The 24,268-nt window shown below is 39.9% G+C and overlaps 1 protein-coding gene across 2 annotated transcripts in view; it reads right to left on the bottom strand.

Moving 5' to 3' along the window:
- pde3a (phosphodiesterase 3A, cGMP-inhibited) overlaps positions 1-24,268 on the bottom strand; it is a 394,862-nt gene that overhangs the window by 48,045 nt on the left and 322,549 nt on the right. For both annotated transcript variants that reach the window (XM_034176288.1, XM_034176289.1), the window contains exon 4: positions 21,844-22,001. In XM_034176288.1, coding sequence (XP_034032179.1) covers positions 21,844-22,001 — 158 coding nt within the window. The remainder of the gene's footprint in view (positions 1-21,843; positions 22,002-24,268) is intronic.

Genomic DNA, 24,268 nt, shown 5'->3' with positions numbered 1-24,268 from the left:
CTTTCACCTGCGTTGAACAGAAGCTGAACTTGCGCCCAGTGGCGTTTGCCTGGTAGTTTACAGCATTGTCTATATATGTCATCATCATTTTTTAGTTCATCATTTATAAAATGTCCAAGATATTTAATCTTGCTGCATACTTCAAGAACATTTCCAGTCAGTTTAAAAGCAGGAAAATGGAGCGTTTTTTTGTCCTGCTTGGTTCTACATATTAAAATAGCACTCTTGCTAGCACTGTATTTAATGTTATGCATTAGACCAAACTCAGTGCAGATATTTAGGAGTTGCTGTAGTCCAGCACTACTTGGGCTAATGATAACCAGATCATCTGCATACATGACTCTGAGATTGACTTTTCAAGATCAAACGTTCATATGACCAATATCAAGGTGGTAGATGGCTTCGTATTAATGTTTTCTTGCTAACTATAGGTGCATCTTTAACCGTTTTCTCGAAATAGCCACTGTAAAAGCATGTGAGCTTTCAAGGTTGACTTGATATTAGTGTTTAATAGTAACCGCATGTATATCTTCTTCAGAATAACCATTTGAAATATTCCTGATACAAGTAGTGGGCCACATTTTTTACCTTGGCCTGTAACCACACATGCACAGACATGCACGTGACTGAAACCAGTGCCCTTGCATGTGCTACTGCTGCACACGGCTGTAAAAATTTTCAGTCCCCAGTGTTATAAATGGAATTAGAAGTGGCAGATGGTAATACTGAGCTCACCTGCTTTCAGATTCATTACAAATGAGTGTCAGTTAACAGTTTAACTGCTTGTCATATTTCTTTGTTGTATATTAGATTGTTTCTAAATAATAAATGACAACTGGCAAATGAAGGTGGTTTAGAAGGAAGGAAGAAAGGCCTTTATTGTACATAGATGAATGCATACAATAAACTTTGTCCTTTGCATTTCACCCATCCTAATTGCAGTTAGACACAATACAGCGGCTGGGAGCAAATCAAATCAAATCAAATCAATTTTATTTATATAGCACCAAATCACAACAAACAGTTGCCCCAAGGCGCTTTATATTGTGAGGCAAAAGCCATACAATAATTACAGAAAAACCCCAACGGTCAAAACGACCCCCTGTGAGCAAGCACTTGGCGACACTGGGAAGGAAAAACTCCCTTTTAACAGGAAGAAACCTCCAGCAGAACCAGGCTCAGGGAGGGGCAGTCTTCTGCTGGGACTGGTTGGGGCTGAGGGAGAGAACCAGGAAAAAGACATGCTGTGGAGGGGAGCAGAGATCGATGACTAATGATTAAATGCAGAGTGGTGCATACAGAGCAAAAAGAGAAAGAAACACTCAGTGCATCATGGGAACCCCCCAGCAGTCTAAGTCTATAGCAGCATAACTAAGGGATGGTTCAGGGTCACCTGATCCAGCCCTAACTATAAGCTTTAGCAAAAAGGAAAGTTTTAAGCCTAATCTTAAAAGTAGAGAGGGTGTCTGTCTCCCTGATCTGAATTGGGAGCTGGTTCCACAGGAGAGGAGCCTGAAAGCTGAAGGCTCTGCCTCCCATTCTACTCTTACAAACCCTAGGAACTACAAGTAAGCCTGCAGTCTAAGAGCGAAGCGCTCTATTGGGGTGATATGGTACTATGAGGTCCCTAAGATAAGATGGGACCTGATTATTCAAAACCTTATAAGTAAGAAGAAGAATTTCAAATTCTATTCTAGAATTAACAGGAAGCCAATGAAGAGAAGCCAATATGGGTGAAATATGCTCTCTCCTTCCAGTCCCGGCAATACTCTAGCTGCAGCATTTTGAATTAACTGAAGACTTTCAGGGAACTTTTAGGACAACCTGATAATAATGAATTACAATAGTCCAGCCTAGAGGAAATAAATGCATGAAATAAATGCATTTGGACAGCAGTGGACAGCCACAGTCCAGCACCCAGGGACCAAATCCAGATGTCAGGGGCAGAGAAGCTGCAGACAGTAAATAAGCATGTTTTTGATACCAAGCAGTGCTCGGCGTCAGAGCCGTCAAGAGAAGCGAGAATGATGACCGGCTAGGGTGAGTGTGTTCTCAATTTTTGCCATGGCCGCAAACCAGGATGTTCAAACAGGAAGTACCCAGGAAGTAAATGGACTGCATTTATATAGCGCTTTTCCATCTGCATCAGATGCTCAAAGTGCTTTACAATAATGCCTCACATTCACCCCGATGTCATGGTGCTGCCATACAAGGCACTCACTACACACCGGGAGCAATAGGGGATTAAAGAACTTGCCCAAGGGCCCTTATTGATTTTCCAGTCAGGCTGGGATTTGAACTGAGGATCTTCTGGTCTCAAGCCCAACGCCTTAATCACTAGACCATCACTTCCCACACAAGTACACAAGAAGCAGGATGGGAAAGACCGAAGTGCATGATGGGAGAACTTTTTCCCAGAAGCGCATAGAAACGGCGTTATGGCGTCACGCCAGACACCAGCGAAAGGTTGGCGTAGAAATACACTGGAGCGAACTGCATTGCCACCGTAACTGTATAACTTCGATCACCAAATTAGTTCGGAAAAAATTAATAAGCCAGTTCCGAGTTCGTCAGTGCACATGCACGGCGAACTAGCTAACACTTCTGGTTCACAGGTCAACGCATACAAATTCGCTGCCGACGCCGTTCACACTGGTAAGAAGACAGTGTTTTTGAAGCAACATAATAGCTTAAAGAGATGAAAGAAGTTACACTGTGGATAGAAAATGGTATGCAAACATTTCTAAAGTCGGTAGTTGTGCCACGTAGGCCCCCATTCTATGACAAGTCACTTCCAGTGTTTGAAAACAAAGTAGCAAATTTATCGGGCTTTGAACACTATATTAATTAGCCGTTCACGTACTATTTAAAAAGCAACAGAATAATAATGAAACTTCCCTCTGGGTCTACATTCAGGTTTGTAATGTTTTTATCTGAAAATCAAATATAAAACCTTGTTAGTAATCTATTCATGTGTTGCATATGTCTTCTCAATGTTGAAATGTCCCAGCAATCTGCCTGAAATCTGACTGACTATTGGATCAGCTTCTTAAAAAGTGCTCAGTGGTTATCATTTATCATTTATAATCAAATTTGTGAATTAGGCATAAATAACATATACTGTTGTGAGATTGATTACAGATCTTGAAGAAAGCATTAAATTTCTATGATATATATAGAAATAGTATGAACTGTTACTAATTTGTTGCTTATTTATAATTAGAGGTCCTGTAATGAATATTTCTACATTGTACATAGCATAAATATCTAGTTTCATTGAATTTAAATGTTGTTTTATGATACTGTCATTAAATATCTCTCAGTATATTTATAATTGCAATTTAATACATGTAATACATGTTGTCAGAGTCACATAAGTCTTTTGTTGTGCAAACATCACTTTTTTAATGAAATCATCAACCCCTGAAGAAAATTATTAAAACAATATTGCCCAATTGAATCTTCAATTTTTACAGTATTTCAATCAAATAACTTCAATATTTTTTGATGGAGAAAAAACATTGCTCAGTCAAAAGCTTTGCCTTCATTATATTAGTGGGAGGAAATTGGAGTGCCCGAGGGAAACCCACACAGACACGGAGAGAACATGCAAACTCCACACAGAATATATATATATATATATATATATATATATATACATTAGTTGAATCATGCACACTTGATGGAATTGTGTGCCTCACCAGTGGGATCATCAGTTGATCACCACCCGTCGCCGGGAATTTCGGCCCATTATGATCAATATTTCTTCGGGGTGGGGGGTCAGCAGTACATGGAACACCACCTCCCACTGGCAAGTTACAAAATGGCAATGCCTCAAACTGTTTGATCTGGATGTACTCGTTCCAGATCCATGCAGATCCTGTTTCTGCTGCTTCTACCGCAGCTTTGATGATACTTAGTTTCAGTGGTGGGCACAGTTCCAATAATCCGATAATCGATAATTATCGAAGATAATCTTTCCATTATCGGATTATCTTTTCAGATAACTTTGAAAACCATTATCGGACTAATTATCTTCTGATAAATTTTTGTCCGATAATTTTTAGACCGTTAACGTGGTAAACAAAGATGAACAGCTACAAAGACTTATAAAAATTAAAATCAGTTGAGCACCTACATGTTAAATGTTTTGTAGCAGATGTGTAGTTCTACCCTCTGCAAGCAGAGGAGAGCTGCTTCTAGGAGAAACTGCTCTATCCTCTGCAGGCAAAGGAGAACTTGTCATCAAAAAAATAAAAAAACTCATTTCTTTTAACCCCATACTGATGCGCGGGCAATATCACCTAAGTCATCCAGAGGCATACATTTTTAACTTATGGTTCAAATTTTAACCAAACTAATTTCGGACAAGTTATTTAAATTAACGTCACGTCTTAAGTTTTATAAAGTGAAAATATTAGATATATGTTTTAGTTTTCAAGTAATGCGTTAATTTTTAAGGTTTTAGTGTGGTCATGCTGTGTCCAGGTGCATTATGGGTAGGATAGGGTAATCTCAGTACGTTCACGACATGAGAAATGCATTTGAGACACCCTGATCAGGCTCCACGGACAACAGCATTAAACTCTAGTGCCTAAAACGCTCATGAATATATTCTCTGGGTTTATAGATGTTGTTATTGTGTTTGCGTTTATTAAATTCCACGCATCTTAAACGTAGCAGACACAGATTATCTGGAATTTTGTTTTGGCAAGTTTTCAAGGTCTCTACTGCCATCTACTGCCCAGCAGTGTTCATGGCAGTATTCGCCCTGAAGGCTTGGCTGATATTTTCGATCACTGTACTCAGTTCCAGCTCAAACTGTACAACAGAACCACATGGTGTAAATGTTCAGAGCGCACAATTTATGATCTCACACACGTACGTTCAAAAACACATTGGACTTGTGTTTTCAGAAGCAAAACATAAACAGAAGCTTTTTTTTCAAACTTAATTTACAAAACCTTTCGATGGGAGATATCAATGTTTAAAACAAAAAAAAAAATTACAAGACAGGTCTGCGGTGTTTGCACAGGCACAGTGTGAGAGGTTGGATGCTTGTAGTGCTTCAGCAGTGGGACACCCTCATGACGGCCAACCAGACTATCAAACAGGTTTGATTTTCATCTGACCATACGAACGGCGATCAGGAGATGGTTGTGAGATGTTAAATGCAGCTCGTTACTTCATGTATACTAAACAATGCAGGGCGCGTAATTAACCTGAAACTCGGTGCGATCCAAAAAAATTCTCGCACGAATGAAAAATCAGCTGAAAAAGGGCCAAAACTCGCATTGGCACCAGTAGATCATGGCAGTGTTCTATTTATTTTGACAATGGTTATATCAGACGGTTATCTAATTACAACTTGGCTTTTTGGGTTTTGTTTTTTTGAAAATGCCTTTTTTTTACAGATAAAAAATGGCATATTTTACAAAAGCACATTTATCTGTAAACACCAACACACGTCACATTAATGTGTTGGTTTACATAGAACGAATAAGTCAACCAATCAGTGTTAGTGGAGGCACATTTTACCCAGAATGCCATCTGTCTGTGTTTGTTACAAAACTTCAGAATTAGTGAATTATTCAACATTAAAAGATATATGTTATATTTCTGTGTAGGCTCTCAGTTGTCCAGGTGGTTTCCATAGTAGAGAAGCTTGAATCTTCGACTGGACTGGGAAGCTTGACGCGAGGACGTTTTGCTTCAAATCGCAGAAGATTCCTCAGCTAAAATTCTTGCTCTGGTAGTCTGACTTCTGTCTGACCCTTGTCGAGAAGAACAAACAGAAGCCACAAAAGCTGGAGTTTTATACCTAACCAGATGCCTCCTACCGAGAGGCAGACTGCTATTGGCTAGTGACTAAACAATTGCTTTAATTAGCACCTATTGTGCTCTAGTTAGCACCCTCCTTACCATGAACAAAAGACTGAAACTGCTTTGATCTGAGTACCCCATTGTAAACAGGGGACAAAGCGTGTCTCAGACCCCCTCCCCGGTTAAGGCTGGGTTTCAACTGTTTCACATAGAATGCCTCCTTCACACCTCTCTCAAACCATTTCTTCTGTCTGGCTAAGATTTTAAGTTTCTTGTCCTCAAACGTGTGATTAGTGTCTTTAAGGTGGAGATGAACTGCAGACTGAGGTCCACTGGTGCCCTCTCTGCAGTGCTGGTATAGCCTTTTGTGTAACGGTTGCTTAGTCTCACCTATGTAGTGTTCGTTACAGTTTTCCTGACATCTGACAGAATACACTACATTGCTCTGTAACTAGGGATACTGTCCTGCCTGTAGTAATTCCCTCTAAACAGGAAATACATGGTGTTAAGATAGATCTCCAAAAGTTGGCAGATGTGGTCTGGTGTGAGTTTGGTCCTTTCAAGTAGAGAAATCCCACACTTCCCTATTCTTGGCGAAGTCCTGTAACTCTTCCTGGGGGATCCCAAGGAGTTCCCAAGCCAGCTGGGAAATATAATCTCTCCAGCGCATCCTCGGTCTTCCCCGGGGCCTCCTCCCAGTTGGACATGCCTAGAAGTCCTCTGTAGTGAGAAGACCAGGGGACATCCTCACCAGGTGCCCAAACCACCGCAACTGGCTCCTTTTGATGCAAAGAAGCAGCTATTCTACTCTGAGTCCCTCCCAGATAGTCAAGCTTCTCACCCTGTCCAGGAGTGTAAGCCCAAATACCTGACAGAGGAATCTCATTTCTGCCGCTTGTATCTTGTTGTACCTTGTATCTTGTTCTGTCAGTCATTACCCAAAGCTCATGAACATAGGAGAGGATAGGAGCATAAATCTACTCGTAAACTGAGATCCTCACATTCTGGCTCAGCTCTTTCTTCACCACAATGGTCTGGTACAGAATCCATAAGATTTCAGATGCCACCCCAATCCATCTGTTGATCTCACATTCCAATTTCCCCCACTCTCCACTGAACAAGGCCCAGAAATACTTAAACTCCTCCACTTGGGGCAGTAAATCTCCCACTGACCCTGAGGGAACAAGCCACTGTTTTCCGTCAGTGGACCATTGTCTCAGATTTGTACAGTAGTGTTCAGAATAATAGTAGTGCTATGTGACTAAAAAGATTAATCCAGGTTTCGCGTATATTTCTTATTGTTACATGGGAAACAAGGTACCAGTAGATTCAGTAGATTCTCACAAATCCAACAAGACCAAGCATTCATGATATGCACACTCTTAAGGCTATGAAATTGGGCTATTAGTAAAAACAAGTAGAAAAGGGGGTGTTCACAATAATAGCAGTGTGGCAGTCAGTTAGTGAGTTCGTCAATTTTGTTGAACAAACAGGTATGAATCAGGTGTCCCCTATTTAAGGATAAAGCCAGCACCTGTTGAACATGCTTGTCTCTTTGAAAGCCTGAGGAAAATGGGACGTTCAAGACATTGTTCAGAAGAACAGCGTAGTTTTATTAAAAAGTTGATTGGAGAGGGGAAAACTTATATGCAGGTGCAAAAATTATAGGCTGTTCATCTACAGTGATCTCTAATGCTTTAAAATGGACAAAAAAAAAAAAAAAACAGAGATGCGTGGAAGAAAATGGAAAACAACCATCAAAATGGATAGAAGAATAACCAGAATGGCAAAGGCTCACCCATTGATCAGCTCCAGGATGATCAAAGACATATGGAGTTACCTGTAAGTGCTGAGACAGTTAGAAGACACTTGTGTGAAGCTAATTTATTTGCAAGAATACCCCGCAAAGTCCCTCTGTTAAATAAAAGACATGTGCAGAAGAGGTCACAATTTGCCAAAGAACACATCAACCGCCCTAAAGAGAAATGGAGGAATATTTTGTGGACTGATGAGAGTAAAATTGTTCTTTTTGGGTCCAAGGGCCGCAGACAGTTTGTGAGATGACCCCCAAACTCAAAGACAGTGAAGCATGGTAGTGCAAACATCGTGATATGGGCATGTTTCTCCTACTATGGTGTTGGGTTTATATATTGCATACCAGGTATGGTCCCAAACCAACAAAATTAATGCCTCGCAGATGTGAAGAAATCATGAAAATCTGTGGTTATACAACTAAATACTAGTTTAGTGATTCACAAGATTGCTAAAACAGCAGTTCGAACATAATGGTTTTGAGTTTGTAGCGTCAACAGCAGATGCTGCTATTATTGTGAACACCCCCTTTTCTACTTTTTTGGGGGATGAAAATTTACAGGGTGATTCCATAATTTTTTCCTCAGAATTGAGTGATTCCATATTTTTTTCCTCTGCTTGGTCTAAAAAAGTAACCGTTACTGACTGCCACAATCTTTTTTTCTTGATTTCTTATAGTGTTTCTTAAAGCCAGAACGTTGCCATTTGAAATGACTTTAGTTTTGTGTCATGTCTGTGATCTGCTTTTTTTCTACAAAATTAAACAACTGAATGAACATCCTTCTGAGGCCGGTGATTCCATAATTTTTGCCAGGGGTTGTATTTATACAAATAAGAAGTGTTCACTATGGTCCATGAAGCATAATAAATATATTAAAAGAAGTGTGACAGTGTATGTTGCACACGAATAAAAGAATGAAGATTATATTGAATAACAAGACGCGTATGATTTTTATTTTATCATTGGGCAAAAATGCATCTGGCAGATTTTCACTCTAGATCCAGCCCTGCTGGAACGGTTTTATACTGGATGCCCTTCCTGACAGAAAATGAGCTTGAACCCAGGAAAATCTTGCTATAAAGCAAGAGGGCTAACTACAATGCCAATGTGGGGCCCTGTTGTGAGTTTCCAAGTAGAGCTGTAGATGTAAGTATCGCTCTAAATAAATGTAGAACTGTTCATTATAAGTGAGCTCCTGCAAGGGACTCAAGCAAGTCCCATTTGAAAAGGAACTAAACCAACAGTTGACAAGTGACAGAATGTCTGAGCTATATGTCATTGTTCCTTTTTTATTTAATGTATCTCTGCTATTTTAATTGATCAGATGCAGTCAGCTAGGTCAGTCGTGGAGTTGTGTATTTGCCGAGGCTGTAATGCCTGTATGCCGGTCACTCGGGAGGAGCTCGGAGTCGAGCCGCTGCTCCTCCACGTCGAAAGGAGTCAGTTGAGGTGGCTCGGGCATCTTTTCTGGATGCCCCATGGACGCCTCGCTGGAGAGGTGTTCCGGGCACGTCCCATTGGAAGGAGGCCCTGGGGAAGACCCAGGACACGCTGGAGGGACTACATCTCTCGGCTGACTTGGGAACACCTTGGGGTTCCCCCAGAGGAGCTGGGGGAGGTGTGTGTGGATCGGGAGGTCTGGGCGGCTTTGCTTGAGCTGCTGCCCCCGCGACCCGACTCCGGATAAAGCAGAAGAAAATGGATGGATGGATGTAATGCCTGTATTTGCTAAGGTAATTTGGTAGTAGCACTGATGGAAGGAAAAGATGATAGAGCTAGGGGCAAGACTGTCTATGGATCTACATCATTTCCTGTTGTGAGCCAGATGTCCTGTTTATGATAGCATCACTAAACCATGAATTGTAGTTATTTTCCAGTGCAGGATGAATATATTATTACAATACATTATAACAACTGTTTTTTTTTTTGTTTGTTTTGTTTTTTTTTTCTAGGTGCAGTTGCCAGAACTACTCAGTGCCAGGCTGATTTGATGTCATGCATACTATACCCCAGAGACTGGATAGTACAGTGCGCAGGATCCATTCCCTGCAGGGAAAAAGTACCTAATTTAAATGCAGACCCTTCAGGCTTCCACTAATTGTGCTAATGGATCACATAAGAAGTCTGTGCTTCGGCATTTCCATCCAATTAAATTTTTGTGTTTTTTTATTGGCTATGTTAGCATTGGCGCCACTCCACAATAACCAAAACACTACATGGTAATGGAGACAATAATCCAGTCAAAATTTTTAATACCCTGCCAAAGCCACCCAGCAAGAAAACCAACACCCAGTCAAATGTGCTTTAGTAAACATCCAAACCAAGACAACCCTGTGTTATGTTACGTAACTAAGATGGGAATGTGCCCGTCCTATACAGGTCATGCAGGATCTTGCCCACGCACCTCTTTACTCATTTATGGGTTGGCCAATTAAGCTATTTATTGCCAAGGCGTGGCTGCCATAGATTAAACAGTATAGAAGAATATTCTGTTTAATGCATAATGAAACATATTTTAAATATTCCCATAATGAGCCCAGTGACCCAAGCTATCAACACACCAACTTTAATGTAGATACAATCAAAACACAATCACGCACACACATGCACACACACACTTTCATATTTCCTCTACCTGTCAGTTTGGCCACACTTTCCCATGCTTTTGAATGAGAAAAAGAACGCAAACCTTTCACATATATGATTTACAACAGTCAGTTGGGAATAACTGTGAAGAAAACCCCCACTTTTCCTACTTTTCAATCTCTAACACAACTTGGTATTCTCAAGTGTTTGCTTGATTCAAGTCAAACGTCCTCTGCAGTCGGAAATAGTGCATAAGTGTAGCATTGTCTGCTTTTTCTGACAATATCCTCGCTGACTCTCTTCCTCTTATTCTGGTTGTCTTAATGTCTTGAAACATGAAATAAGCTCTGACTGGCCTGTCTGACCCCCCCTTCCTTTGCTGCAGTTCACTCCCAGATTTTACAGTCACTCACAGCAGGTTGAAAGATTAGCTTTGGTGTGGAGCCCATACGGACGGTGTCCAAACTGCAATAAACACAGCAGCCATTATTTCTACTTCCAGTAATCTTGGTGCTCTCGAGCCAGATGACGTGAATAAGATAACGGTACAGTGGCTGGGGTTGAGGAAAATGGAAGGTATTCAACTGCCTCTTTACCACGTCTAAGATAAAAGGAAAAAATTGGAGCTCTGAAGTTGCTGTTATTCCTTCTCTGCACTGTACGTCACAAAAAGCTGACGTGACGGAAAAAGGAAAGAGAGAAAAGAAGACTAATGTCCTAATTAAGATTGTCTAGATTTTGATGATGGAGCAAACAAAAGGCAAATTGAAGGCATGTGTTCATTTTCTCCCACCCTCTCCTCTGTGCTCCTCGAGTCTTCACTCTCTCAAACGTCTCATTCTCTTACTCTTACTTGACTGGTTACACAGCACGAATAGCCATTTGTGCCTGGTTTTAGCTGTTAAGAAATTAAATTAACATTCCTGCTTTCTTGATCTAGTCTCAAAAGAGATAACCATTAGTGGGTAGACTCCTGGAAATCTACACTGAAGCAAATACACAATTAGTACCATATTGCTACATGACTTTTACTCAAATAAAAGAAAAAATTCCTATTTGAGAAACCTACTCAGAAAGTGCCTCAATAATAAATTCCTCAATGCCCATATTACTTTACTCAAGCCTGGATATGGGTTGTCTTCTCCCAGTCCTTTTAAGAAAATTCTAAAATTCAGATCTAAAACAACTTGGATGACTCCAAATGTGACTATTATCATTACATAAAAGTAAAATATTTGCAGTATGTGCATGCTCACAAGTTAAATTTGAAGGGATAATGAACTAATCTGCTTTGTATTTGTGGAGGAACAATGAAAACAGGAACATACACTGTGTTATTATTAGTGCTGGGATGATATACTTATCTCCCAGTACAATACATATCACAATGCTTGGATGATGATGAGGTACGTCTTGCAATTCTTGCAAGTATTACAATTTGATATTATAATATGTTGTGATTTTTGTGATACTAGACAAGCAAAATAATACACTTTCAGAGACTATATCATGAATTAGATTTGCAATAACCTTGACCATCACATTTTTGAGTTTGAGTATTTAGTAATTAATTAAAATGCTTTAAATAATTAAAGTGTCTTTTTGAAGTGAAACCCCAGACTTGGTTGCATACAGTGTTTTAAAAATTAATGGTTCGCATTAGGCAGGGCTGCCCAAATTTGCTATTGGAGGGCATGCTTTTTCAATCTCCCTGCTCCACCCACAGCTAATTATCTCTGACAGGTGTGCTCAACCAATGAGGAGCTGGGAAGCAATGGAGTAAAACAATTAAGTCTGAGTACAGTACCAGTTATCCATCTTCATGATGAAGTTGTATAGAGGAGGATTTTCTTAAAAAGAAGACCTGAAAGTTTAGCTACAAACTGCCAGAAGGTACATCTCAGATGCAAGCCTGGATTTGATCTCTCTCTCTCATCTTCAACCGCTTAGTCCAATTAAGGGTCGCGGGGGGCTGGAGCCAATCCCAGCAGTCATAGAGCGTGAGGCGGGGTAAACCCGGGACAGGACGCCAGTCTGTCGCAGGGCCACAAACAGACAAACAAACACAGACACACCCACACGCACACCTACGGACAATTTAAAGATTCTAATCCACCTAACCCGCATATTTTTGGATGAGGGAGGAAACCGGAGTACCCGGAGGAAACCCACGCAAACACGGGGAGAACATGCAAACTCCACACAGAACAGCCAAAGGCGGGAATTGAACCCATGACCTTCTCGCTGTGAGGCAACAAAGCTAACCACTAAGCCACCATGCTGCCCCTGGATTTGATCTGTTTTGGTGAAAGAAAATCCTTCTCTGCTATACTCCACTATGAAGATAAGAGTAGTGATGCAAAATGCAAAGCTTGCACTGTGCACAATTTCTCCAATCACAGCCACATAAGCCCATAACTTCTCCTGGGTTGTCTGGCTTTCCTCACTCTTCTCCTTCTTGCACAGTCACTCAGTTTTTGAGAACTGTCTACTCCATGCAGATTTACCATAAAGTGCCATACTGTTTGTATTTCTTTGTAATTAATGTAAATAACATTCAAGACATATTTTGTGGCAGCTTCTCCATCAGAGAGCCTCGTCCAAAACTACCACAAAAGACTCCAAGCTGTCGTTTTTATTAAAGGGGCAATAACAGTATTAAGAACAGCGGTATGTAAACTTTTGATCAGGGTCATTTGGGTAGTTCTCTTGTCATTTTGATTTAAAAAGAGGAAACACAGTTGTTTGACAATAAATGGCTTCACCCAACCACCATGAGTGAAAAAAAGTTTTTGTGTTGTCATTCATATTCTCTGAAAAATGGCCAAAAAAGCAAAAATTCTGCCAGGGTACAGTAGTGTTCAGAATAATAGTAGTGCTATGTGACTAAAAAGATTAATCCAGGTTTTGAATATATTTCTTATTGTTACATGGGAAACAAGGTACCAGTAGATTCTCACAAATCCAACAAGACCAAGCATTCATGATATGCACACTCTTAAGGCTATGAAATTGGGCTATTAGTAAAAAAAAAAAAAGTAGAAAAGGGGGTGTTCACAATAATAGTAGTGCGGCATTCAGTCAATGAGTTTGTCAATTTTGTGGAACAAACAGGTGTGAATCAGGTGTCCCCTATTTAAGGATGAAGCCAGTACCTGTTGAACATGCTTTCCTCTGAAAGCCTGAGGAAAATGGGACGTTCAAGACATTGTTCAGAAGAACAGCGTAGTTTGATTAAAAAGTTGATTGGAGAGGGGAAAACGTACACACAGGTGCAAAAAATTATAGGCTGTTCATCTACAATGATTTCCAATGCTTTAAAATGGACAAAAAAACACAGACGCATGGAAGAAAACGGAAAACCACCATCAAAATGGATAGAAGAATAACCAGAATGGCAAAGGCTCAACCATTGATCAGCTCAAGGATGATCAAAGACAGTCTGGAGTTACCTGTAAGTGCTGTGACAGTTAGAAGACGCCTATGTGAAGCAAATTTTTTTTGCAAGAATCCCCCACAAAGTCCCTCTGTTAAATAAAAGACATGTGCAGAAGAGGTTACAATTTGCCAAAGAACACATCAACTGGCCTAAAGAGAAATGGAGGAATATTTTGTGGACTGATGAGAGTAAAATTGTTCTTTTTGGGTCCAAGGGCCGCAGACAGTTTGTGAGACGACCCCCAAACTCTGAATTCAAGCCACAGTTCACAGTGAAGACAGTGAAGCATGGTGGTGCAAGCATCATGATATGGGCATGTTTCTCCTACTATGGTGTTGGGCCTATATATCGCATACCAGGTATCATGGATCAGTTTGGATATGTCAAAATACTTGAAGAGGTCATGTTGCCTATGCTGAAGAGGACATGCCCTTGAAATGGGTGTTTTAACAAGAGAATGACCCCAAGCACACTAGTAAAAGAGCAAATCTTGGTTCCAAACCAACAAAATTAATGCCTCGCAGATGTGAAGAAATCATGAAAAACTGTGGTTATACAACTAAATACTAGTTTAGTGATTCACAGGATTGCTAAAAAAGCAGTTTGAACATAATAGTTTTGAGTTTGTAGCATCAGCAGCAGATGCTACTATTATTGTGAACACCCCTTTTTCTACTTTTTTTTTTTTACTAATAGCCCAATTTCATAGCCTTAAGAGTGTGCATATCATGAATGCTTGGTGTTGTTGGATTTGTGAGAATCTACTGAATCTACTGGTACCTTGTTTCCCATGTAACAATAAGAAATATACTCAAAACCTGGATTAATCTTTTTAGTCACATAGCACTACTATTATTCTGAACACTACTGTATGTAAACCTTTGAGCACAACTGTATATGAACTATGTTACACAACTGATGTGCTGACGATTTTAAAACGTCAGAAAACATCACTCGCGACACCTGGTCTCAGCTTGTGCACATGTATCTCCCTTTCAGTTGCCATTTGGCTTGAGCAGGAGGAACTGTAGTGGATTTGGACTGCACGTTGTCACACAGTATGGCAAATGTAGTCTTAGATTACTGCCTCAAATAATTACTCAGAGTAGAAAGTGTTAAAAATGAATATGAAAACTATAGTTTCCTCTTAAAAAAAAAACAACACTTTTTTACTCATGTGCATTACTTGTAAGATGTCCTATCCCTGAAAATTACCACTGATAAATACCCCCCTCCCCATGAAAAAATATCCTTCCTTCTACTGTCCAAAAAGCACCCTTTTTTAAGAGGTGATGCAGTGGTGGGTATTACTTATTGCTAAGAGACCATCATGTTTGAGACCCAGGTTGTTTTCAGTAGTGATGAGCTGTGTTTAGATGTCATTTATTCAGACACTGAAGCCCTCTGTTTTAGTTTAGCCATCTGGATAAGCGATAAATCCCTTAACAAAATTCAAATGAAGTGTTGCTTAAAAGAGAGCTCTTTCAGCTGACGTAAACTAAACCAGAGACTCTTCATACTCTCCGACTGTGTCTGCATATTGTCTGCCAGAAGAGGCAGCTGCGACAGTGTACGGTAACTGTTGGGTTCTGGTGACTGGAGGGAGAGGTGCAGGTGTTTATTTACACTCACACCACCAGAAGTGGCCAGAGCCGGGGGGCCCACTGCTGAGCCGAGCTTGGCTTTCGGGCCGGGTGACACGGCTTTGTGTATAGAAGTGGCTCAGTGTGCTTACATTTACCGCAATTGTTCAAGTATCACACTGTCACTGTGCAAACACAGACAATCCCCTGATGGATGTAGACCACACACTTCTTTAGGAAGAGGACGGAGAAACAAACAAATCAGAGTCCAGAAAATCAGAATGGGTTATGGTATTCAGTTAAAAGCTGAGTTCACTTTTTACAATTTAGAGTATTAAAAAATGAAAAATAACTTTACAAAACAAAGAAATGAGAGTTGATGGGGCAGCCTCTGCAGGGGGATAAAAAATAATCAGTCCTGCATCAGTCTTAGGAATGAGCTCTCGTTAGTTAATTTACTGTGAATATATCACCAGCAACATACAAATGGCGTTTGGGAAGTGTTGAGCCTGACTCCATCCTTTACATTCAGAGAAACCAACATTTCTTGCAAATGTGTGAAATTTTCACTTTCTAGGTGCAATGTTGTGAAGTGTTGGTTTCTCAAAGATCCCACAGATGACTGTGCATGTCAGATCACAAACCAAGCATGAAGTCAAAGGAATTGTCTGCAGACCTCTGAGTCAGGATTATCTCAAGGCACAAATCTGGGGAAGGGTACAGAAACATTTCTGTTGCTTTGAAGATCCCAATGAGCACAGTGGCCTCCATCATCTGTAAATGGAAGAAGTTCAGATCCATCACTCTTCCTAGAGCTGGCTGCCGTCTAAACTGAGCGATCAGGGGTGAAGGGCCTTGGTCAGGGAGGCGACCAAGAACTCGATGGTCACTCTGTCAGACCTTCAGCATTCCTTTGTGGGGAGAGGACAACCTTCCAGAAGGACAATCATCTCTGCAGCAATCCACCAATCAGGCCTGTATGGTAGAGTGGCCAGATGGAAGCCACTTCTTAATAAAAAGCACATGGCAGCCCATCTGGGGTTTGTCAAAAAGGCACCTGAGGACTTTCAGACCATGAAAAACTAAATTCTCTCCTCTGATGAGAGAAAGATTGAACTCTTTAGCGTGAATACCAGGGGTCATGTTTGGAGGAAACAGGCACCATCCCTACCATGAAGCACGGTGGTGGCAGCATCATGCTGTGGGGATGTTTTTCAGTGGCAGGAATTGAGAGACTAGTCAGGATTGAGGGAAAGATTAATGCAGCAATGTACAGAGGCATCCTGGATGAAAACCTTCTCCAGAGCACTCTTGACCTCAGACTGGGGCAACGGCTCTTCTTTCAACAGGATAATGACCCTAAACATACAGCCAAGATATCAAAGGAGTGGCTTCAGGACAACTCTGTGAATGTTCTTGAGTGGCCCAGCCAGAGCCCAGACCTGAATCCGACTGAACATCTGAAATCTGAAAATGGCTGTGCACCGATGCTCCCCATCCAACCTGATGGAGTTTGAGAGGTGCTGCAAAGATGAATGGGTAAAACTGCCAAAAGATAGGTGCACCAAGCTTGTGTAATCATATTCAAGAAGACATGAAGCTGTAATTGCCACCAAAGGCGCATCAACAAAGTACTGGGCAAAGGGTGTGAATACGTATGTACATGAAATTTCTTATTTATTTTTTTATTTATTTATTATAATAAATTTGCAAAAATTCAAAAATGTTTCATGCTGTCATTATGGGGTGTTGTGAGTCGAATTTTGAGGGGAAAGATGAATTTACTCCATTTTGGTATAAGGCTGTAACATAACAAAATGTAGAAAAAAGTGAAGTGCTGTGAATACTTAATGGATGCACCATATCTTCAGTGTATAACACAGCCAGTGAGTTGATCCTCCAGTATTTTACATGGCATATGCAGAGGTAAAAATATTCAAGCTAATTCTACAATCTTTCCACTTTGTGGGAAAAAAGATATTCCTGATGTATTCAGAAATTAAATCACATTAACAAAATAATGGTGAAGAATACAACCTCTGCACCGATCATCATAAATTATACTGACATAATTCAAAACTGCCATCAGAACTGCAATTATAACATCCTTTGTTTTTTCTAAATTTAGATGAATTAGATAAGCCACCTCAACTTATCTCCTGATTGACTTTCTTATTCCTGTTTGAAGAAAAGGCAATTTCAAACCAACTTTAAAAACACTCCATGCAAAGACACAAATGGACACACTCATCAGCACGTGTCTGCAAACGTCCTACAGCGTTTCCTCCTGAAAAAACATGAAAGTCCTCAAAATGTCAACACAAAACTACATATTGTGCAGAGTGATTTCTGAGCCATGACACTCCTGAGAAGCTTGAATCCCATGTCATCATCACCGTTAATACGCTGAGGGTAGAATTCAGGTTAATGCGTTTGCCTGTGGGCATATTTCCATTCCAGCTCCCAATGCACACGGTTCCTTTTCCAAACTGTCATGCCATTACTGTGCAGTGATGTCGTTAGGGTCACTACAGCCACGTTGCCAGGAATAGAGCTCTGAACATTCCTGCTTTTCAGATCATTCCATTTGTAAGAAGGAATATTCGCAACAAAATGGAGCTGCACTGAAAGCAAAGGGGACAAATGATGAAGGAGAATAGTCACACAATATGTCTGGATTTGGCCCAGTTCCATTATAAAGGATGTTGCACTCGTCTTACATAGAAACAGTGGATCAAGGGTCAAGGATGAAAGTGGTTTCACTGAGACATCTCTTTACTGAAGACTTTTAACAAGCAGAAACTTCCTTTTTTTACTGGAAACCTACTGGTGATTAGATGCTGTCAAAAACAATTTTTATGATAGACAAACAGGAAGATTTTATAGACCCGCCATGTGGTGTTTGACTTATGGTTAGGTTTAGGGTTAGACAACCCCATCATGAAAATCTACTATATTTTGTGACGATATCACAAGCTAATAGCAGTGGTGGGCACACTTCCGATAATAAATAATTATCCAAGATAATGTTTTCATTATCGGATTATCTTTATAGATAACTTTAAAAACCATTATCGGACCAATTATCTTCCAATTAATTTTTGTCCGATAATTTTTAGACTGATAAAGTAAACAGAACTGAACAGCGACAAGCATTTTTAAAATTAGTTCAGCACCTATCTGTTAAAAGTTTTGTAACAAATGGACAGTTATATCCTCTGCTAACAGAGGAGAGCTGGTTCTATGAAAAGTGTCTCTATGCGCTGTAAACAAAGAAATAGCCAAAAACAAATAAATAAATAATAACCATTTCTTTTAACACCATACCAACATGCTGGCAATATCACCTAAGTCATCCAGAGGCATACATTTTTAACTTGTGCTTCAAATTTTAACCAAACTAATTTTGGACAAGTTATTTAAAATTACTGTCATGTCTGAAGTCTTATAAAGTGAAAATATCAGATATATGTTTTAGTTTTAAAGTAATGTGCTAATTTTTAAGGTTTTGTGAGCACATGCTGTGCCCAGCAGTGCATTATGGGTAGGATGATGTAATCTCAGTACGTTCACGACAGGACAATTGCATTTCAGACACTCTGTTCAGGCTCCACGGACAACAGCATTAAACTCTAGTGCCTAAAACTCTCGTGAATATATTCTCTGGGTTTATAGATGTTATTGTATTTGCGTTTGTTAAATTCCATGCATTTTAAATGTGGCAGACAGGGATTATCTGGAATTTTGTTTTCAAGGCCTCTACTGACATCTACTGGCCAGTAGTGTTCATGGCAGTATTCATCCTAAGTACTAAGCGTTTGGGCACCAGTACACATGGCAGTGTTCTATTTATTTTGACCCCGGTTATATCAGATGATTGTCAAATCAAATTTCTGGCTTTGCAAATGGCTTTTTTTTTTTACAAATGAAGTTTAAAAACAAAATAAAATAACAGCAAAAAAAATAAATAAATAAAATAACATTACAAGACAGCTCTGCAGTGTTTGCACAGGCATAGTGCGAGCGGTTGGATGCTTGTAGCTTTTAAGCAGCAGGATACCCTCACGACGGTCCGAGAATAATATCAAACAGGTTTGATTTTCATTGGACCATATGATCGGCGATCAGGAGGTGGTCCTGAGATGTTAAACGCAGCTTGTTACTCCATGTACACTACACGATGCAGGACGTGCGATTAACCTGAAACTCGGTCCAAAAAATTCCTGCATGAAAAATCATCTCGCACAGTCTAAAGCACGTTTTACAACATCATAAAACGTGCGCACATTCTCTCCACATGCAAAACATTTTGCGATGACACTTCCAGGGCTCCGTAAAAATGCCTGTTTTTACAAATAAAAAAAATGGAATATTTTACAAAATACATTTATCTGTAAACACCAACACACGACAGACGTCACATTAACGTGTTGGTTTACATAATGAATGACTGAACCAATCAGTGTTTAGCAAAGGCACTTTTACCCAGAATCCTTTGCGATCTGTCTGTGTTTGTTACAAAACCTCAGAATGAGTGCATTATTCAACATTAAAAGATATATGCTATATTTTAACTTTGTACAAATGACAGAACTGACATTAATGGAGTTATTCTATCGGTATTAATGTTATTTATAAATCAAAACCATAAGTCAGCATGACTTTATTTTTCAAGACTTCCGCCTGATCGGAGCATTGTGAATAATAGAGAGTTGGTTTTATGGCTGCTCTCAGTGTGTCTCTGTGCTGGGAGCTCTGTAGTAAACAAGCGCTTCCAGCAGGGGCAGAGTGTTCAAAGATGAAAGTGTGGTCTCATTGTTTGGGTCTGTTGTTACTTTTAATATTACTCGAAGCTATTGTGGCATTAAAATTTAATTTGTTTTATTAGTAATTGTAAATGTACCAGAGACAATATTGGAATTTATCGGTTATCTGTAACTTCCGATACATTTTTGGGTGGCTTATTGTTTTATCTTTATCAAAGATAACTTTTCAGTTATCTGATTATCTGTTATCGAAGTTAATTTTTTGGTTATCTGTGCCCACCACTGGCTAATAGAGTCAATCATATTTTGTGATGGCACCATAAAATGCCATGAGATATGGTTGGTAGAGATGGGAGGATCAATCCTAATATCAATAATATCGATACCAACCCTGGTATTGATATTTAACGATCCTCGTGTAAAAAGATCGATACTCAAGCTTTTTTTCTCTCCCGCACACACTGACTCCTGCGCACGCAGATTCATCAAAGCCTACTCTCTGTCTGTAAGAGCAGCACTGCGCTGTGTCACACAACACGGAGCAGCGCACTCCCCCCCCGCCCTGGCCTTTTGTTGTTACGCCGTCACGTGGCTCAGCGGCGCCAGCCAACAGCCATGCAGGTAGGCTCAGCCTGTCCTGCCCACTCAGGAGATTTTGTTTTAAGTTGTGTTGAGTGATATTTTTTTAAACAAAGATGTTGATTGTGATAATAAAGTATTTTGTTGTCACGTACAATGTTTGGCGAAATTCTATCCTAGGTCTTTTGGATCCTTTGGATCTATGAAGCTTAAATATGAAAAAGTATTGGTATCGGTATCAATATTGGTGATACTGGGCCTGTATTTACTTGGTATTGCATCAATACCAAAATTCCCGGTATCACCCACCTGTAATGGTTGGATATTTTCTGAGAAGACTAAAAAAAAAAAGAAAATGCAATTAATGCAGTAATTGTGTGGCATTAATTAATTACTGTCTCTTTTGTCTGAACTGATCACTTTGTCTTTTCCTTTTTACTATTTGCATCCCTTGTGCATTATTAGTGGGAGGAGCTATGGCACAAAGGAATGATCTATGGCAGTGGTTTTCAAACTGTGAAGCGTGCTCCCCCTGCGGGGCGCCGGCGCCAGAGTTCTTCAGATGGAGTGCAAAAAAAAAAAAAAAAAACTGTAAACACTGTTAACCAACAAAAGAAGGGGAAAAAAGGAAAAAGAAAACATTGTTAGCTAACATGCCAGGAGCAAAATGGATAAAATTTTAGTGCTTAAAAGAAAGTAGAGGACGATCTTCGTTTGCTCCTCTCCACAGTGCATCAGGTGAGACTAGATGAGAGAATAAATATGTATAAAAATTTAATTAGTATTATTTATGTTAAAATGTGTTAGTTATGTCAAAGACATTTAAAAACACACAGATGTTTAAATGTTACAAAAACAATGTTTAAAATATGACAAGATAAAAAAGAAGAATAGAAAGTTTTTTAAAAACACGTTTAAAATGTTTGAAAAGAGTTTACAATGTGTGAAAGAATAGAAAGTTCTTTAAAAATATGTATAAAATGTTTCCAAAGGCTGTAAAATGTGTAAATGCATAGACAGTTGCTTAAAAACATAAATATATTTAAAATGTGTTTAACGTGTAAAACACACGAAGATGTTGAAATTGTATGTATTTGTGTCATGTGGGGGCACAGCAATTCATTTGTTCTCTGAGGGGGGGCTCACTCTCCCACACTTTAAAAACTCCTGATCTATGGCAAAGAAATATTGCTGCACATGAGGCAAATAACAAAAAAGGTATCAATGAATGTGGGTTGACTCAAGTTTAGTTACCTGCAGATGAGTGTTTCATGGTACGGTTTGATGCTGGCACTGCGATCCCTTCGTACAGGCCCGGGTTCGATGGTGGGCAAACCTGTAGCTGAGGTGGTGGTGGTCCAAGTGGAAGAAATCCGTCTTAGAAGGCCAGGGTGGAGACTCCGTCGTAGACGCTGCACACATGTGGCACATCAAAATATACTGCACGCTGTATAGTCTCAATGTGTTTGTAAATGACTCACAATATCAGTTACTGCAAATAAAACATGACCTTGCCTTTGTTTGCCTTAAGATTAAAGTATTAATAACTCTTCTGCCACTACAACCCCTGGCAAAAATTATGGAATCACCGGCCTCGGAGGATGTTCAGTTGTTTAATTTTGTAGAAAAAAAGCAGATCACAGACATGACACAAAACTAAAGTTATTTCAAATGGCAACTTTCTGGCTTTAAGAAACACTATAAGAAATCAAGAAAAAAGATTGTGGCAGTCAGTAACTGTTACTTTTTTAGACCAAGCAGAGGAAAAAAATATGGAATCACTCAATTCTGAGGAAAAAATTATGGAATCACCCTGTAAATTTTCATCCCCAAAACTAACACCTGCATCAAATCACATCTGCTCGTTGATATTGACCCTATGCCATGACATTGACCCTATGCCATGACATTGACCCTATGCCATGACATTGACCCTATGTGTCTTTTTGCAAGGAATGTTTTCACAGTTTTTGCTCTATGGCAAGATGCATTATCATCTTGAAAAATGATTTCATCATCCCCAAACATCCTTTCAATTGTCCAAAATATCAACGTAAACTTGTGCATTTATTGATGATGTAATGACAGCCATCTCCCCAGTGCCTTTACCTGACATGCAGCCCCATATCATCAATGACTGTGGAAATTTACATGTTCTCTTCAGGCAGTCATCTTTATAAATCCCATTGGAACGGCACCAAACAAAAGTTCCAGCATCATCACCTTGCCCAATGCAGATTCGAGATTCATCACTGAATATGACTTTCATCCAGTCATCCACAGTCCACGATTGCTTTTCCTTAGCCCATTGTAACCTTGTTTTTTTCTGTTTAGGTGTTAATGATGGCTTTCTTTTTAACTTTTCTGTATGTAAATCCCATTTCCTTTAGGCGGTTTCTTACAGTTCGGTGACAGACGTTGACTCCAGTTTCCTCCAGTTTCCTCCCATTCATTCCTCATTTGTTTTGTTGTGCATTTTTTGATTTTTGAGACATATTGCTTTACGTTTTCTGTCTTGACGCTTTGATGTCTTCCTTGGTCTACCAGTATGTTTGCCTTTAACAACCTTCCCATGTTGTTTGTATTTGGTCCAGAGTTTAGACACAACTGACTGAGCAACCAACATCTTTTGCAACATTGGATTATGATTTACCCTCTTTTAAGAGTTTGATAATCCTCTCCTTTGTTTCAATTGACATCTCTCATGTTGGAGCCATGATTCATGTCAGTCCACTTGGTGCAACAGCTCTCCAAGGTGTGATCACTCCTTTTTAGATGCAGACTAACGAGCAGATCTGATTTGATGCAGGTGTTAGTTTTGGGGATGAAAATTTACAGGGTGATTCCATAATTTATTCCTCAGAATTGAGTGATTCCATATTTTTTTCCTCTGCTTGGTCTAAAAAAGTAACTGTTACTGACTGCCACAATCTTTTTTTCTTGATTTCTTATAGTGTTTCTTAAAGCCAGAAAGTTGCCATTTGAAATGACTTTAGTTTTGTGTCATGTCTGTGATCTGCTTTTTTTCTACAAAATTAAACAACTGAATGAACATCCTCTGAGGCCAATGATTCCATAATTTTTGCCAGGGGTTGTAGATGCTGCACTTGCACACAATTCAGAAGCTTCCATCCTCAGCGCAAGCTCTTCATACCTCCTTGTTCTGCCCCTCTATCCTCTATATCAAGCAGAAAGAACAGCAGGTGGAGCCTTTGAACAGGTCCACCAGCTCTCTATTTGGGAAGAGACAGAGGTATGTGGATTCCAGTCTGAGAATGTTTTTGTAGACTTTTTATGTACCCTCAAAATGCAATTTGGTTGTTATGTATTTCTGGAAAGTAGTTGTCGTCTGCCATCTTGGAGAAAAATTCACCAGCAATAGCAAGTAACAGCATAGGAGTCACACGTGCCAGACTGAGAATGTTAACAGGGGACAGAAAAGCTCAGAGCACAGAGGGAGTGTTACTTTAAACTCTTCACAGGATGCCATGAAACCTCTGCTGGCCCACCACCACCAGAGGGCGCCCTGCTTGGAGTGCGGGCTCCAAGCACGAGAGGGCGCCAGATCCCGAAGAAGTGACAGCTGTCATTCTCTCCCTGCACCAGCTGTCACTCGTTTATCATCATCAACATCACACCATAAAAGCCGGACTGCAACTCCACCTCCTTGCCGAGAAAT

This window comes from Thalassophryne amazonica, chromosome 8, assembly GCF_902500255.1.
Source record: "Thalassophryne amazonica chromosome 8, fThaAma1.1, whole genome shotgun sequence".
NCBI lineage: Eukaryota > Metazoa > Chordata > Actinopteri > Batrachoidiformes > Batrachoididae > Thalassophryne > Thalassophryne amazonica.
Note: the sequence above shows the minus strand (reverse complement) of the source record. Positions and strands in the feature narration are given on the sequence as shown.